At 48.4% G+C, this 15,057-nt stretch overlaps 1 protein-coding gene across 3 annotated transcripts in view; it reads right to left on the bottom strand.

The window, feature by feature from the left end:
• Nucleotides 1-11,214, bottom strand: part of MDGA1 (MAM domain containing glycosylphosphatidylinositol anchor 1) — a 76,783-nt gene extending 65,569 nt beyond the window's left edge. Inside the window, exon 1 of one of the 3 annotated variants that reach the window (XM_044930533.2) lies at nucleotides 10,942-11,210. In XM_044930533.2, coding sequence (XP_044786468.2) covers nucleotides 10,942-11,137 — 196 coding nt within the window. In that variant the 5' untranslated portion in view covers nucleotides 11,138-11,210. Of the gene's footprint in view, nucleotides 1-10,941 lie in introns of all 3 variants that reach the window. The other 2 variants (XM_044930527.2, XR_006545713.2) reach the window with 2 other exon arrangements.
• Between the last annotated feature and the right edge of the window lie 3,843 nt (nucleotides 11,215-15,057).

The following is a 15,057-nucleotide window of genomic DNA, read 5'->3' as shown; positions in this document are numbered from 1 at the left end:
CCCCATCTTCCCCTGCCTCTTGATCATTCGATCATTCGCTTCTAGCAAGTCAGAGCCTGGAAGAAAAAAGCTGGAGAGACAGCGCAAGAGTCTTTGCAGGGAGAGAGCGTCATCACCTTGCAAGGGAAACCGTCTTGGAAAATCGTGCAATGGGAGGTATTGATTCAATCTTAGGGGCAAGCCACTTTCTGGTCAGGTAGGAGAGGGCTGGCTGGGAGGGGTGAGGAGTGAGGAGAGTTATGACCCTGCTGAAAGACCAGTTTATTAATTCCCGCTCTAACAAATAGCCAATTAATGGTTCCAGCTGCTAATTAGTAAGCAGTTAACTCCTGTTATAAATCGTGCTGCCCGAGACTAGTACTATTGCAATCCTGCAATGACATCCTTGGAAAGGAGGGACCATAGAGACTTTGGTCACCCACCAGGTCCTGTAGACCCCTCTACTCCCCTCCCCCAGACCCCCAGCAGGCTCTCTGCTCATGGAGTGCAAGATTCAGAGCAGGGACCCTGTCCACTGTCCACATGTTCATTCATGTAAGATATATTTAATGGTTTTTGCTATGTGGCAGGCACTACACTAGGCACTACAGATTCAATGTGAACAAAACAGGCAAGAACCCCTGCTCTCCTGGAAGTAACATTCTGGTGAAGAGACAGACGATATAGTCTGTCAATAGTATTTATTCTAATTTTTAAAGATTTTTTTTGATGTGGGCCATTTTTTAAGTCTTCATTGAATTTGTTACAGCATTGCTTCTGTTTTATGTTTTGGTTTCTCCGCAACCAGCGATCAAGCCCACACACCAATGGAAGGCAAAGTCTTAACCACTGGACTGCCAGAAAAGTCCCGATAGTATTTAGATAGTAAGGGAGATACTAAAGCTAGGAAGAGGAGTAGGAAATGTGAGAGCTGAAATGTTAGTGAGAGTGTCCGCAGAAGACCCCACTGACATCTGAGGACCTTAAAGGGCAGAGGGATCAAGCCGTGCCAGTGTCTGACAGAAGGGCATTGCAGGGAGGGGTGGGGGAAGAAGTGCAAAGGCCGTGTGGTGACAGGGAGGATTTGGTTGGAGCTGAGTATGTGAGGGGAGAGTAGCAGGAGTGAGATCAGAGAGGTTTAAGGGGACAGATCATTCTAGTTTTGCATTCATTGCAGGATGTTGGATTTTAGTCTGAGCAAGATGGGAGCTATGGCAGGGTTATTAACAAAGGAGGGGCAGGATTTGATTGTAGCGTATCAGGCTTGCTCTGGCTCTGTGTGAGGAATTGATTGAAGTGGGGAGGGTTCCACAGCATCCCTAGCACCTGGCACTGTGCCTGGCACTTAAAGTGAAAGTGAAGTGAAATCGCTCAGTTGTGTCTGACTCTTTGCAACCCGTGGATTGTAGCCCACCAAGCTCCTCCATCCATGGGATTCTCCGGGCAAGAATACTAGAGTGGGTTGGGTGCTCAATAAGTGCTTATCATATGAACCGGTCAATGAAAATTGATGAGGCTAGACTGTGAGACTAGGAACCGTGATCACTTTTGAAAGGCTAATTTATTCAGATTCTCTTGTAAATTACTTATTTGAATAAGGGTGCCCTCATATTTTAATTGTCCAAGAAATTCTACATCCACTCTCCTTCTTGGTCCTTAAAATGTGAGGTGAGCTACGACTTGTGGCCCCCTCCATTTTACAGATGTGAAAACTGAGGCAAAGAGCCATTCACTAACTGGCTTAACAGTGTGTTACTAAAATACCAGTTCTAGAATGACAGGGTGGGGAGGTGCAAAAGAGACAGGAGTCTCTTCCCTTCTTTCTGGCCACTGTGTCATGACTGCACCCTGCCCCGCTGTGAGATCATCCCTCTCTCATTTCCACGATGAGCTGATGTGCCCTGACTCTAGAGCCTTGTGAGCTGTGTCTGAGACCTAGATGCTACCATTTCCCAAGTGAGGGTCACCTGGGTCATCCCAAGCTCCTTATGTCCACACTAACGTTAGAACAGGGGACATTTTTGTTTAACTTTTTTGAGCTGACAGTTCAGTGGATCAAAAGTAATTTGGTTTGAAAACACATGGTCTTCTCACTCTGAGGAGGTGTAAGGAGCACTGATTTACCCAGCTCTGCTTCCCCAGCTGGCTGCTGGGTCTGGGAAGCAGTGAATGGGGTGGAAAAGCAAGGTTCTCTTGAATATTCATTAATTCAATAAATATTTATTAAGTCAGGCATTGTGCCTACATCATACTGAGCATCCTGGTGGAGATGTCCAACAAGAAAAGACCCTCAGGGAGCCCCAGTGTGAGAGGAGACACAGCCCTGCCTCAGGGAGCCCCATCTGAGGGGAGACCCAGCCCTGACTCAGGGATCTCCAGTCTGAGGGGAGACACAGCCCTGCCCTCAGGCCCCTCACAGGCAGTGCGGAGACTGCTACTACAGGTTCATAGATTCTGGTATAAAAAAGAAGCCAGGACATAGAACAGCAACAGATAACTGTTGACCGCAATAAAGAACCCACACAGGGTAAGTGTGAATGGGATGGAGAACAAGGACAGCTTGGGCGTGGTTACTCTGACTTCCTGGCTCTACTGCAAGATTGTTTCACGCGTCTAAGCCTGGTTGCCTGCAGCTTTCCGAGTTTCAACCCAGAGCAAAGGAAGCAGCTTGGTGCTTTATTTGGGTGTTTCTCCCAACAGAAATGTCTCTCTGGGCTCCTGGGAACCAGGCATGTTTGAAGATGAAACTGTGAAGCTGGCATGCAGAAGTCAATACCCCCTGGGAGGAAAACCCAGTCTCTCTGGGGACCAGGTCCCATCCCCGCCTGACTCCGCTGGCCTCTCTAGGGAGACACACCTGGCTCAGGCAGCTGCAGAGGACCTGGAGACCAGCTCCTCCCTGGAAGGCCCCGTCTGGCACTCCAGTCTCATGGATGTCACTCCCCACCCCAGGCTTAGAGTGGCACGTGTGCTGTGAGCTCCAGGGCAGGATGGGGTATCCTGTTACTGTGTGAATCACTCACAGCACCCAGTGCAGGATTGACCAGATGGCAGCCATTCGTCTGCTCATTAAAATGAACTGAGGACTTCCCCGGTAGTCCACTGGTTAAGAATCCACTTGCCAATGCAGGGGACATGGGTTCGATTCCTGGTCCTGGAAGATTCCACATGCCGCGGGGCAACTAAGTCCGCATGCCAGTTACTGCTTCACCGTGTGAAGCCCGCGCACTCTAGAGCCTGTGCTCTGCAACAAGAGAAGCCGCCACAATAAGTCCATGCACCGCAACTGGAGAGTAGCCACTGGTCGCCGCAACTAGAGAAAAGCCCACACACAGCAACGAAGGCTCAGTGCAGCCAAAACTAGATAAACACAATGAACTAGTTCTGGTTACCCTGACTGCCCAGAACAAAAGTAAGCCCTGGACAAGACCTGAATCTCCAGGATAAGGGAGACCCAAATGATCCAGACAAACAGCAAATACATAAGAAGAAATGTTTGAGTTATGGAGAGGCTGAGGGGAAGCCAGTTCTTGGGGAAGGGAAGTAGGCAAGCGAGGGACAGAGCATTCTGGGAAAATCCCTGTGCACACAAGTGCTGTGACCCCCCCACGGCTGCCTCACTCTGGGATGCCCTCTAGGGGAGGAGGTGTTGGTCAGGTGAGTTTCCTGAAAGCGGGGTGGGGAGGTCTGCCAGGCTGGGGGTGGCTCTCCGGCCTTTGTCCCCAGGGCGCCAGTGCAAGGCGTGTCAAATTTCACTGAGCTGGTTCTTTCTCACCTTCTCCAGGACAGCTCTTTCTCGGAAGCAGGATCAAATGTTCTCAAGCTTGAAAAGACAGGCTGGGATGTGAGGGGAAAGGAGGAAAGGGAGGAGAGGGGTGAATGGAACTTATGGGAGGAGAGGGGGCCAAGGCTGGGCCTGGGGACTGGACCCGTGATTCTCCCAGGTCCCTTGCAGTTTAAGTTCTCCAGCAAAATTCTTGCTCCTTTAACCATCACCTCTTTTTGAGCCCTGCAAAGTGGTGGGGGAGATGGGGGCGGGGGGAGCAGGAAATCTGGACTGGAACGATTGCAGGCACCCACAGAGACAGGACCGCTGTGTGGCATAAACTCCAGGGGGCGCCATTCACATAGAATACGGCAGGAACGGCGCCCACCCCCCGCCCCCAGCGTGCGACGTGGTGGCCCCTTTGCAGCTCCGTCTGCTCTGACCCGACCCCAGGACAAGCTGATGTCATCTACTCTGTACTTCATCCCCCTGTCCCCCGCTCCCCGTCCTTCTCTTCCTATCCCACCCCAGCCCCTCTGACCCCCAGCACGCCAGGCTTAGCCACCATCCCCCGCCCCCCACCACTCCGATGCGCTAGTGGATGGGAGGAGTTCCAGGACTGGTCCCACACGCTCCTTGTTCCAAACACACGAAAAGCCCTGGGGACTCGCTGCCTCTTCGATTAACTCAGGCTCTCCTCGGAGAACCCCCACGCCCACCGGCCCCGGGGGCTTTCAGGAGACACATCTGACCCCTGAGAGAGCGTGAAAAGAAGACCCCAAGGGGCCCTCCCACTCAGCCCTTTGAAGTCAATCTAGCCCCACCTCACACTGTTCATCCTTTAACCCAGGACTTCTCTGAAGGAGTATGTAGACAGTAGCATAGCCATGAAATGCTCAGCCTAAATGCCATTTGCCCTCACATCCGCCCAGTTTTAGGGGGATTTAAGGAACAGAGAGGTTCAGTAATTCCCCCAAGGTTACACAGCTAAAAAGTGGCAAAGCTGGTTTTCCAATCAGAGAATTTGGTCCACAGACTGTAGAGTCTATACTCTTCTCCACTACTTGACGCTCACTCTTACAGAGCTGCTAAGCTGCTGCTAAGTCGCTTCAGTCGTGTCCGACTCTGTGCGACCCCAGAGACGGCAGCCCACCAGGCTCCCCCGTCCCTGGGATTCTCCAGGCAAGAACACCGGAGTGGGTTGCCATTTCCTTCTCCAATGCATGAAAGTGAAAAGTGAAAGTGAAGTCGCTCAGTCGTGTCCAACTCTTAGCGACTCCATGGACTGCAGCCTACCAGGCTCCTCCGTCCATGGGATTTTCCAGGCAAGAGTACTGGAGTGGGGTGTCATTGCCTTCTCTGCTCTTACAGAGAAGAGGGACCAAAAGCTGACATAATAGAGCTATGCTGGCCAAATACATAGCCAATGTATACTAGTATTTGAGTTTAAATAAAGTCAAATTTCAGATTCAGTTTCTCAGTCACACTAGCCAAGTTTCAAGTGCTCAACCGCCACACAGAGCCAGTGGCTACCCTTCTGCCCAATGCAGATATAGACCTCCTCTATCGTGGTAGGAGTTTTGTTGATAGCAATGCTCAGGAGTCCAGTTGCACCCCATATCTACTGCTTACTGTCTGAGTAACTGTGGGGAAGTTGCTTAACCTCTCTGTGTCCAAAAAATGGTGATAAGAATAGTGCCAAGTTCATAGGACTGCTAAATTAGGGGGATTAAATGAGAAAATGTATATAAAGTGCTCCATACTGTGCCTAACACATAGTGAGCATTCTAAAAATTATTAGTTTTATTATTAGGAATCCTAGTCCAGTCCTTCATTTAACTAAGTAGGTAACTAAGAACCAGAGAAATGAAGGAATTGATTCAAAGTCACCCAGAAAATTTAATGCCAAAAGCTAGAGCTCCTGGTTCTTTTATCATTGCCTAATGACACCACTACAGTAGATAAAGGACTTTCACATATGATGCTCTCCAAAATACTGGGAGGTAGTTAAATGAGGTTTCATCAACCCCATTTTACAGATTAAGAAACTGAGGCACGAGAGGGTAAGGTGGCTTCTTCAGGGTCATGATGCTGTTTAGTAGCAGACTGGGGACTTATTACTTTTCAGCATTCTGCCCCCTGCTCTATTTTCCACTGTCTGTGCAGGTTGACATGTGAGTGTGTGTTTGTGTTTTTCATTTGTTTACCATTCAGAGCTCAGGGACCTTTGCCGCCTATCTATATTCTATAGATAGAGTATAAATTATATAAATAATATTAATAAGGTTTCAATTATGTAAAAGCTGTTATACAGACTGAAGATGAGAAGAACAAATAGTTCATTTTAATGATTATTGTAGGTGATGGGATTATGAGTGATTTTTATTTCTGTCTTTGTATGCTTCTATTATCCCTATATCTCTGCAAGCAGAATGTTTATTTTTATAATCAGAAATAAGCAAATGTGATTTTCATATACTTTTAAAAAAATTAAGTTCCTCCAGTGTTTCCCCCATGGTCTCCAGTGCCCTCCAAGCAGTCAGGAGGCCTGACCCAGGGGTTGGCTTTGCCTGGCCAGATCCACTAGCAGACGGGAGGCTGGTGGTGTGCCTCTCAGCTCAGTCGCCTTCATCCACAGGCCCACAGGTCCCTCTGCACTGGAGTGGCTTTGAATTTACTCAGCAACATCCACACGCAATAAATGTCATATCGTTTTATTTTTTCAAGTCAAATAAATTCAGCTCCCAAGCCTCCAATTGCCAGAGTGTTGAAAAATCTGCTTTAGTTATGTTTGATGGGAGTCTCCAAGGTCATAGAAGAATCCGGGACCCAGGGAAGAGGCCTCAGGCCTTGTGGTTGCCATGGTAATTGACTCCTGCTGCCTTGGCTCCTGAACCCTAGGCCAGGCCTCAGTCGGCCAGCTGCCCTAGACGTGCTCTGAGAGGTCTCCACAGCAGCCCTCTAAGTGATCACAGAGGACCCTGGAGACCCTCAAGGCCTCCACACTTATCATCCAGCCTGCACAAATATCCCCATCTGGCACTGCAGGCCAGAGGGACACAAGGCCCCAACAAAAGTCCCCAGATTTTTGTTCCTCCTGGGCTGGAGAGGCCCTTCTCCCTCCTGGTCACTCACTTTTTCCTCATCCCTTATCTAGTCCACTCTCTCTTCGCTCCCCCTCAAGAGACTTCCACCTCCTACCCTAACTGGGTGGGGGTGTCCCTGCTGCATTGATAACAAAACTCAAAGCTCCTTGAGGCAAGAAAGCCTGGACTCAGTCTCTGACCATGGTTCCTTTCTTGGGATGAAGGAGGTGGAAATGTCAGTCATTATTCCAAACGAAATGGGAAAACAAAATAACATTTCAGTGTAGATCCTGGCTGACCTGTCCCTGCCAGGTCAGACTGAGAACAGAGGAGCATTCATGTGCCAGGGATGTGAAATGGAGTCCAGGAAGTCACACCTCCCCCTCACTGGGACCCAGGCTGGGAGAGGACATGACTAAGGGGAAGCCCAGAAACTGGAGTCAGAGAGACTTAAAGTGCTAGACCCAAAGTGGGTGCTCAGTAAATACTTCCTGTTGTGGAGAAATCCAATGTGGGCACAGTCCTTCATGCCTCTGAGCCTCATCATCTTTATCAGTAAAATGGGCATCCATTTATTCAACAACTTTGTCATGATTACCAGACAGTGTTCCAGGCACAGAGGTTGTACCTGTGAACATAACAAAGTCCCTCCCTTTCATTTATCGGGGAAGACAACATAACATTGTTATGTCATATCAGGTCTAGAAGAGCCTGTGGGTGCTCAGCCCATATCCGACTGTGCTAACTTCACTGCCCTCAGGCTGACTTCTGATTGCCTTTGCCCAAGGCCTTCGTGCCTGCCTCCACAGCAGCCAGAAGAGCCAGAAACTCTCAGCTCCGTGGGAGCAGCCCTACGCCAGCAACTCACCGGGCTGTTGCATAAATACTGCGGCTCCCTCCCACTTCGGGCAGAATGTCTCCAAGGTGTGTGTCCTACATTGGCTCCCAGAGTTCCCCGTCGGGGTTGGGGCACAGGTCCCCACAGCTAATAATTACTGCAGCTTTTATTGGCTGCCTTCCCTCCCCTGTGTCACTTCCCCATCCTCCCATGGGTGTTTCCTGGAGTCACTGAATACTACTTGCCCTCAGATCCTTATCTTGGGATCTGCCTTCTGCCATCCAGTCTGAGACATCAGATTATGATTGATGCTAGCAAAACAAAATTCAAGTGGGACAAGGGGATGGAGAACAAGGAGAGGTGTCTCTTTGGACAGGGTAGTCAGGGACGGCCCCTCTGTGGAGGTAACATTCGGATCAAGGACCTGAGTGAACAGTGGGGATATCCGGCTGCAAGGGTGTTCCAGGCAGAGGGAACAGTGGGTACCAAAGCCCTTGGGTGGAAACAGCTGGGAGCATGGGGATGTTAATGACACCTGCCCAGTGGCTCACAGAGAAGGATTCCTTGAGGTGGTTGGTCTGTGTAAAGCCCTGGACACAGATGAACCATCAGGACTTTTTAAGGCCCCTCTCAGGAGCTGGCAAGCTCTCTTCAGGGAATTGCTCAGCCTCCTGGGCTGGCCGGATCCGCATCTCCCCCTCTGTGCTCACCCAGCCTCTCTGGCAGGGCTTGGTTTTTCCAATAACTCATTAGTGCGGCTTTTGTCATGACTGAAGAAACAAAAGCCCCAAGAAGAAATCCATGTTCAACGGCATTATGGGTTATTTATGAGAGAAAGCAAAGCCGCTTCAGCACTGGGGGAGGCCTGGCGGGGTAGGGGGAAGGCAGGAGGTCCCTTCAGATGGGGAACTGGGGTACTTTGGATTTGCCTGGTGCTGGACACCAGCAGCCCTGCCCAGCACAGAACAACCTCTTCTCTCTTCTCACCTCCCCTGCCAAAGCCACCGTCAGTCACTGCTGCCCGAGCAACTTGATTCCTATCCACCCACTCATCCAACTCTTCATCCATTTATTTATTTATGTATTCATCGATTCATTCATTCTTTCAAACATGCACCGAGGGCCTACTATGTGCCAGACACTAGCTGATGTCAACATCTCTGGAGCATAGTCATGAATCAGCAATCATGTCCTGGAACCAGCTCACACGAGCTCGCAGCTGAGTGTACACATCTCTTCTCAACTGCTCCTTCCCTAATGTCATTGCTATAGCTTTGTCAGACACGGTGGGAGTATTTATATCATGGAAATTGGCATGTAGTACAAGTCAGGGTCTTTCTCCTAGAGAGCTGGTTGTTAACATTTACTAACCCACCACTGCACCAGGCCTCAGTATCTTGGGCCACACAGAGCTGAACCCCAAGACCATACAGCCTAAACCTGGGAAGGACATTGACCCAATGTCCAGCGTAAAGGGCCCCCTTAGATTTGTTGGCCTCGGAGCCATACCGGACGCCTACACGGTAGTTTTTGCAACCCGGAGTACCTAGAACAGAGAATTAATTTCTATCACACGAGAGGAGAGGTAAGAAGGTATAATAAAGAAGGTGCCTTTGAGCTGAGCCTTTGGGGATAGGTGAGATGTCAGCTCGAATGAAGGTGTTCAGAATGGTGGGAGCAGCCTGAGCAAAGGTTCAGAGGAAGGGCCAGGCAGAATGTGTTCACTCCACTTAAATAAAAATGCCGTGGCAGGGAGTTGCTCCCACCTATTACCTTCCCAATCACATAGCAAAAGTGAACTGCTTTCCGGAAGGGAAAATTGATATTGCAAGCACTGAATTGTCAGGGAGAGGCTGCTGGTTGAACACTGGGTACTGAGGGATGAAGACACCCCTCCTCCTTCCCCCTCCATTCTTTCTTAAGGAAGGGTCTGAGCTACAGGAAAAAATGTGTACAGTGTGTGGAAGCGGCAGCCAAGAGGCCTCATCAGCAGGGAGAGGGTGGCCTCAACACCACCGCCATGTTACCACCAGTGTTCGCCGTGGTCTATAACCCCTCAGCTGGCCTCACTATCGCCACTGGCCCCATCAGATAGACACAGGTGCACAAGGTTGGCTTATAGACATCAGGCTGGATACACAAACAAAGCCAAGTGTTCCCAATACTCCAGCTCTCTGCATCGCACATAAGAGGAAGCTTCTCAAAGATTTAACATTTGCCACCTCCTTACTCTGGGAGATAGCTGAGCCTCCCCCAGGTATATACACACACATACGTGCAGAAGTAAGTATACATTCAGGACACTGAACATACTGTGTGCTGTGTATACTTCCTTTGTTGATGCCAAACCATTAGACAGGCATGGAGGAGGCTCCAGTCCATTAGCCTTAACAATGCCCCCTGGACCCAGAGAGCCGTTGGCGGCCCACACCTGGCCAACGAACTCCTGGCCACCCTGCTGACCTCGCCCCACTTGTCTGACAAGGAACTGAACTTCCCACCAGTCCGAGGCAGCCTCCTGCTCATCGTCCCTGGTCTGCTGCCAACTGCGTTCTGGGAGGGGAGGCAGAGCTTGACTGTGAACTGCGTTTGTAGAACACTCCACAGTCCTCAAAACACAGATTCATGTTCTCTCATTTCATCGCGGGAACCCTGGGAGGTGGAGATGAGTGTCTCCAGTCTGCAGGTGAGGAAACTGAGGCTCCAAGTGATTATCCAAAGAGAAAGTAGAAAGAGACCTGAGGTGTTCTGATTCAGGCGTTCATCCCACAGGCACTCGCTGAGTCCTAGACGCTGTGCTAACCCGTGGAGACTGAAAAATGAGTACCAGGGGCTTCCCTCATGGTTTAGTGGTAAAGAATCTGCCTGCCAGTGCAGGAGACACAGGTTCAATCCCTGATCAGGGAAGATCCCACATGCTGAGGAGCATCTAAGCCCATGTGCCTCAACTATTGAGCCTGTGCTCTAGAGCCCGGGAGCCACAACCACTGAGCCCACGTGCCTAGAGCCTGTGCTCCACAACGAGAGAAGCCACCACAGTGGGAAGCCTGTGCACGGCAGCTAGAGAGTTGCCTCCATTTGCCACAACTAGAGAAAAGCCCTCACAGCATAAAGACCCAGCATGACCAAAAACAAATTAATACGATTATTTTAGAAAATGAGCACCAATAACAATAACAATGGTCAATAATAATAATAACTAAACTTCCTGGAGCACATGAACTCCCTTATCTCATCTTTCACCACAGTCCTTGAGGAGGTTCCACACTTACCCACATCTTTCAGTGGAGGGCCCTCGGCATCGTTCCTGTGCTGAAGGGATTCACAGTGAGCTCTAGGTCCTCTCAAGGTCGGCCCAGGAACCTTGACTCCTCTACAATCACTGAGGCAGAGATTCTTGGGTAAGACGCAGGGATATGTTGGGAATGCATTGTTGAAAAACATTCCCAGGGTGAGCAGTCTGAGCATGAAAGCATGGGCACCAGAGGGGCCCCCAGAGGACACAATTGGCAAGGGAACTTTGGGGACAGGTTTGTCAGTGCTCCCTGGGCTCTTGCCTCCCCCACCCCACCCCGTCTTTATCGCGTTTGTGTGACCGCTGTGGGACTTCATCTAGGCCCCTCCTCCACAGACAGGGTGATATGACGTCAGGGGCACTGCCCTGGAGTCAGACTGCAGCTTCTTGCCTGTGGATCTTGGACAAGCAAGGTTGTCCTTACCCACTTTAAGTCCCAACCCCCCTGTCTGTAAAACAAGGCTGGTAATAGTAATAATAATAGCAGTTTTTTCCAGAACGCTTACTTTGCAAGAGGCGCTGTTCTGAACCTCTTCCATGTGTTAACTCACGTAATCTCCAAATGTCCCTGTGGCGTTGGCTGTTAGCCCCGGGCCCAGTGTGCTACATGCGATTAGTAATCGTTAGCTGTTATTAGCTGCATCTTCAGCCTCGGGCTCCCTGAGACTGCCCACCTCTCTGCTTAACTCTGACAACCTCATTCTTCCTCCTGCATTTCTTCTCTCAGCCAATGGCTCTCCATTTCCACATCACCCAGACAGACCCCTGGGATCAAACCCTCGCGCCTCCTTCCCTCTTTAAATCCACATTCAAGTCCTGCAACTTCTGCCTCTTCCACATCTCTCTATCCATCCCCTGCATCCACTTCCTCCTCCCATCACCATCACCACTGCTTCTGCAGTTTGAGCCAGCTCGCTTCTCACCTGGATTATGCCAAAGGCTTCCCTGCTTCCAGCCTACGCACCCTGCAAACCATCATCCTGCTCTGCCGGAGATTTTCGAATTGCAAATCCACTTAAAATCCCTCTGTGACTCACCACAGACCCCAGGATCAAGTGCAGACTCCTTGAGCTTAGCTCACAGCTCTCTGAGGGACCAGGGTCTGACTTCCCGCCCTCTGCTCCCCCACATACTGCAGCATGGCCCGTCCGCTCATGCCAGTTCATTCCTCTGGCCCTTTGCACCTGCAGTTACCACAGTCTGGAGTGTCCTGCCCATCCTCCTTTGTCTAATGAGTTCCCCACATCCCTAGTGACTCAGGCAACATCTCTTCCCTGTAGTCTTCCTGGATCTCCACTAAGTTCTCTTCCATGCTCCTCAAGTAATAATACCTTTAATACTTGAAATTATAATGACCATATATGTGTGTTCAACAAACAGATATCACCTTGAGCAGATGGTTAAAATTAGCATTGTCACTGTGGTCAGATGGCCCCAGGCCCACCACTTACTGATTAATTTCAGCTTCACCATTTATTAGCTGTGTGATTTTGGACAAGTTACTTAACTTCTCTGACTCTCAGCTTTCTTGTCTCCAATATGAGGTTAACCTACCATGTAAAGTAGTTGTGGAAACTGAAATATAGAAGGAAAAGTGTTTAGCACAGGGTCTGGTACAACCCAAGTTCTCAATAAATGGTTAACTATTCTCTATACAGGATGCAAGGCATCCTGGGAAAATGAGCTCTGGTTCCTACTAAGAAGAAGGCAGACATATAAGATATGAAGTCCCAAATAAAGAAAGAAAGTTTAAAGGCAGCTCAGAAGAATAACAAATGTCTATAACAATCCACCTCTTGGCTGCATGAGGTCAACATATACTCTTCTTCCGTTTTTAAACTCATCTACGACCAGGACTACCACCAAAACCTGCTTCCAGATAACAGTATCATTATTCCTCACTAACGAAAACTTACCCTTTTGTCCAACAGGGTTCAGTCCAAATTCATATCAGTAATTATATCTGGATATCTGTGATGTCCATTCTCTTTCAAATTCCATCATTATCCCATGTTGATATTCTATAACCCATTGAACAAATTGCAAATATAACTATCAAAAAATCCCTATGTACAAATAATAGGGAATGGGGATAGGAGTTAAAAAAAAGAAATTTTATTAAAATACATCAATATATTCATCACACAGAGGTGCAATATGGGTAAAACTATAGTTCTTGTTTCTGCATCTAATCACATGACCATAGTTGGTATTTACCATTCCATCCCATGTCCCTTTTGCCCTTCACAAACACCTCAGTTGGTCAGGGTCATTTATGTAGTGGAACAGTCTTAATTTTTCATCTGAAGAAGGCTGAGCTTTTGATGGTGTTGCCTGTTTGGGGTCACTATGGTCTTCCATTAACTTTTACCACTTGACCCAGAATTACTAGGAGATACCCCATATACCTCCTTGCCCATTTTTCCCCAGTGGTTATTAAGGTCAAGCACTCCAGTCAACACTATAATCCCCCTTTTAGCATGAGAAACAAAAAGGGCCTGATGAAAAACCCACCTTCCAGTTCAATGAAACCATTTTGTCCCCTGCTAGAAATACTCCTATTGCTTCTAAAGTAGCAAAGTCTGGGACTTCCCTCATGGTCCAGTGGATAGGAATCCACCTGTCAATGCAGGGGACATGGGTTGGATCCCTGGTCTGAGAAGATTCCACATGCCACGGGTCAGCTAAGCCTGTGCCCACAACTACACAGCTCATGCACTCTTGGGCCCTAGAGCCGTAACTACTGAAGCCTGCACATTCTAGAGGCCGTGCTCCACAACGAGAGAAGCCACCGCAGTGAGAAGCCCACACCCCGTAAGAAGAGCAGTCCCCACTCGCCACACCTAGAGAAAGCGAGGGCAAAGCAATGAAGACCCAGAACAGCCAAAATAAATAAATGAAGTAGTGAAGTCTGGAGACATGAGGCTAGAAAGCAAAAATCTTACAAATAGATCTTTAGGTAAAAGAGTGAGAGGTGTGAGTTAGAGACATGAATCTGGGTTTCATCAGTGCATTGAAACCAATATCATAGATGGGGTGCCCCAAATGAGCATGAAGATGAAGAAAAGAGCTAAAAACAGGTCTCTGGGGGGAACTTGCCCCAGTTCAGCAGGGGAGACAGAGAACTGGGGAGCCCCAGTTCAGCAGAGGAGCCAGCAAGTTGGGGAGTTCTTTCTACTGAGAGTCCAGCTCTCTCTTTAATGAACTTTTGGGCAACAATATCCCATCCAAAGGCAGGCATGTCAAGAGTTCATGCTTCTTGGATAAAGCCCATGTCCCTCAAGCCATGCTGTAGACCTAGTGTTACAGTGCAACAATGTCTTCACTGGATTTCTAGAAATTCTCTTTCTCAAATTCCAAGTCTCAAGAAAAGTCAGTCAAGAAAACTGAAAAATGGGAGAAAGTATTGTAATTCTGTTGTGAGAGTTAAAGCTTCATAATCAACATAGAGATGTGACTGCTTTGAAGGGATCAACTGAAGATGTCAAGTTGAAAGCAAAAGCTGAAAACCCTGATACATGGAGTTGAAGGTTAAGGTCAGTGTCTCTGGGAACTGGGTCAAGAGCTCATAGGTAGGAATTTTACTGTCTAAACTGTCAGTCTTGCTTGTAGCTGTGGCTATTATATCAGTGTATGTTGGGAGCCCTGTCTGCTGCCAATGGTGAGTCATTCTTACAGATAAAATAAATATTAATAAGTTTATATGCATAGTATATCTTATACAAATCCTCTGAGTGATATTCCAAGAAATAAGCTTTGGAAGCAAAATAAGCCCTTAAATTGGCAATTTGGTATGTGTTGTCCTGTTAACTTTGCTGGCATCTGAATGTTACATTCTTCAAGTACTACCCAGTCACGATCACTGACATTTTCCAGTGCTTGAATATTCGCTGTGGGAGAAATGCAAAGAGAAGAAAATAAGCATGTTGCAGAATTCCCAGACCCCAAATCAGAAGCTGATCTAAAATCTGTATGAGCAAAGGCAATATCAATTTTGGCGGCAAAAAGAAAATCAGGGAAAGCAGACAAAGCATTTTTGTTGTTAAACAAAAAATGAGCTTAGATGAAGCAATGTAAGTCCTAACCATCAAAT

Source organism: Bubalus bubalis, chromosome 2 (assembly GCF_019923935.1).
Source record: "Bubalus bubalis isolate 160015118507 breed Murrah chromosome 2, NDDB_SH_1, whole genome shotgun sequence".
In the NCBI taxonomy this organism is placed as follows: Eukaryota; Metazoa; Chordata; class Mammalia; order Artiodactyla; family Bovidae; genus Bubalus; species Bubalus bubalis.
The sequence above is the reverse complement of the archived record's forward strand: the minus strand, read 5'-3'. Positions and strand labels throughout refer to the sequence as shown.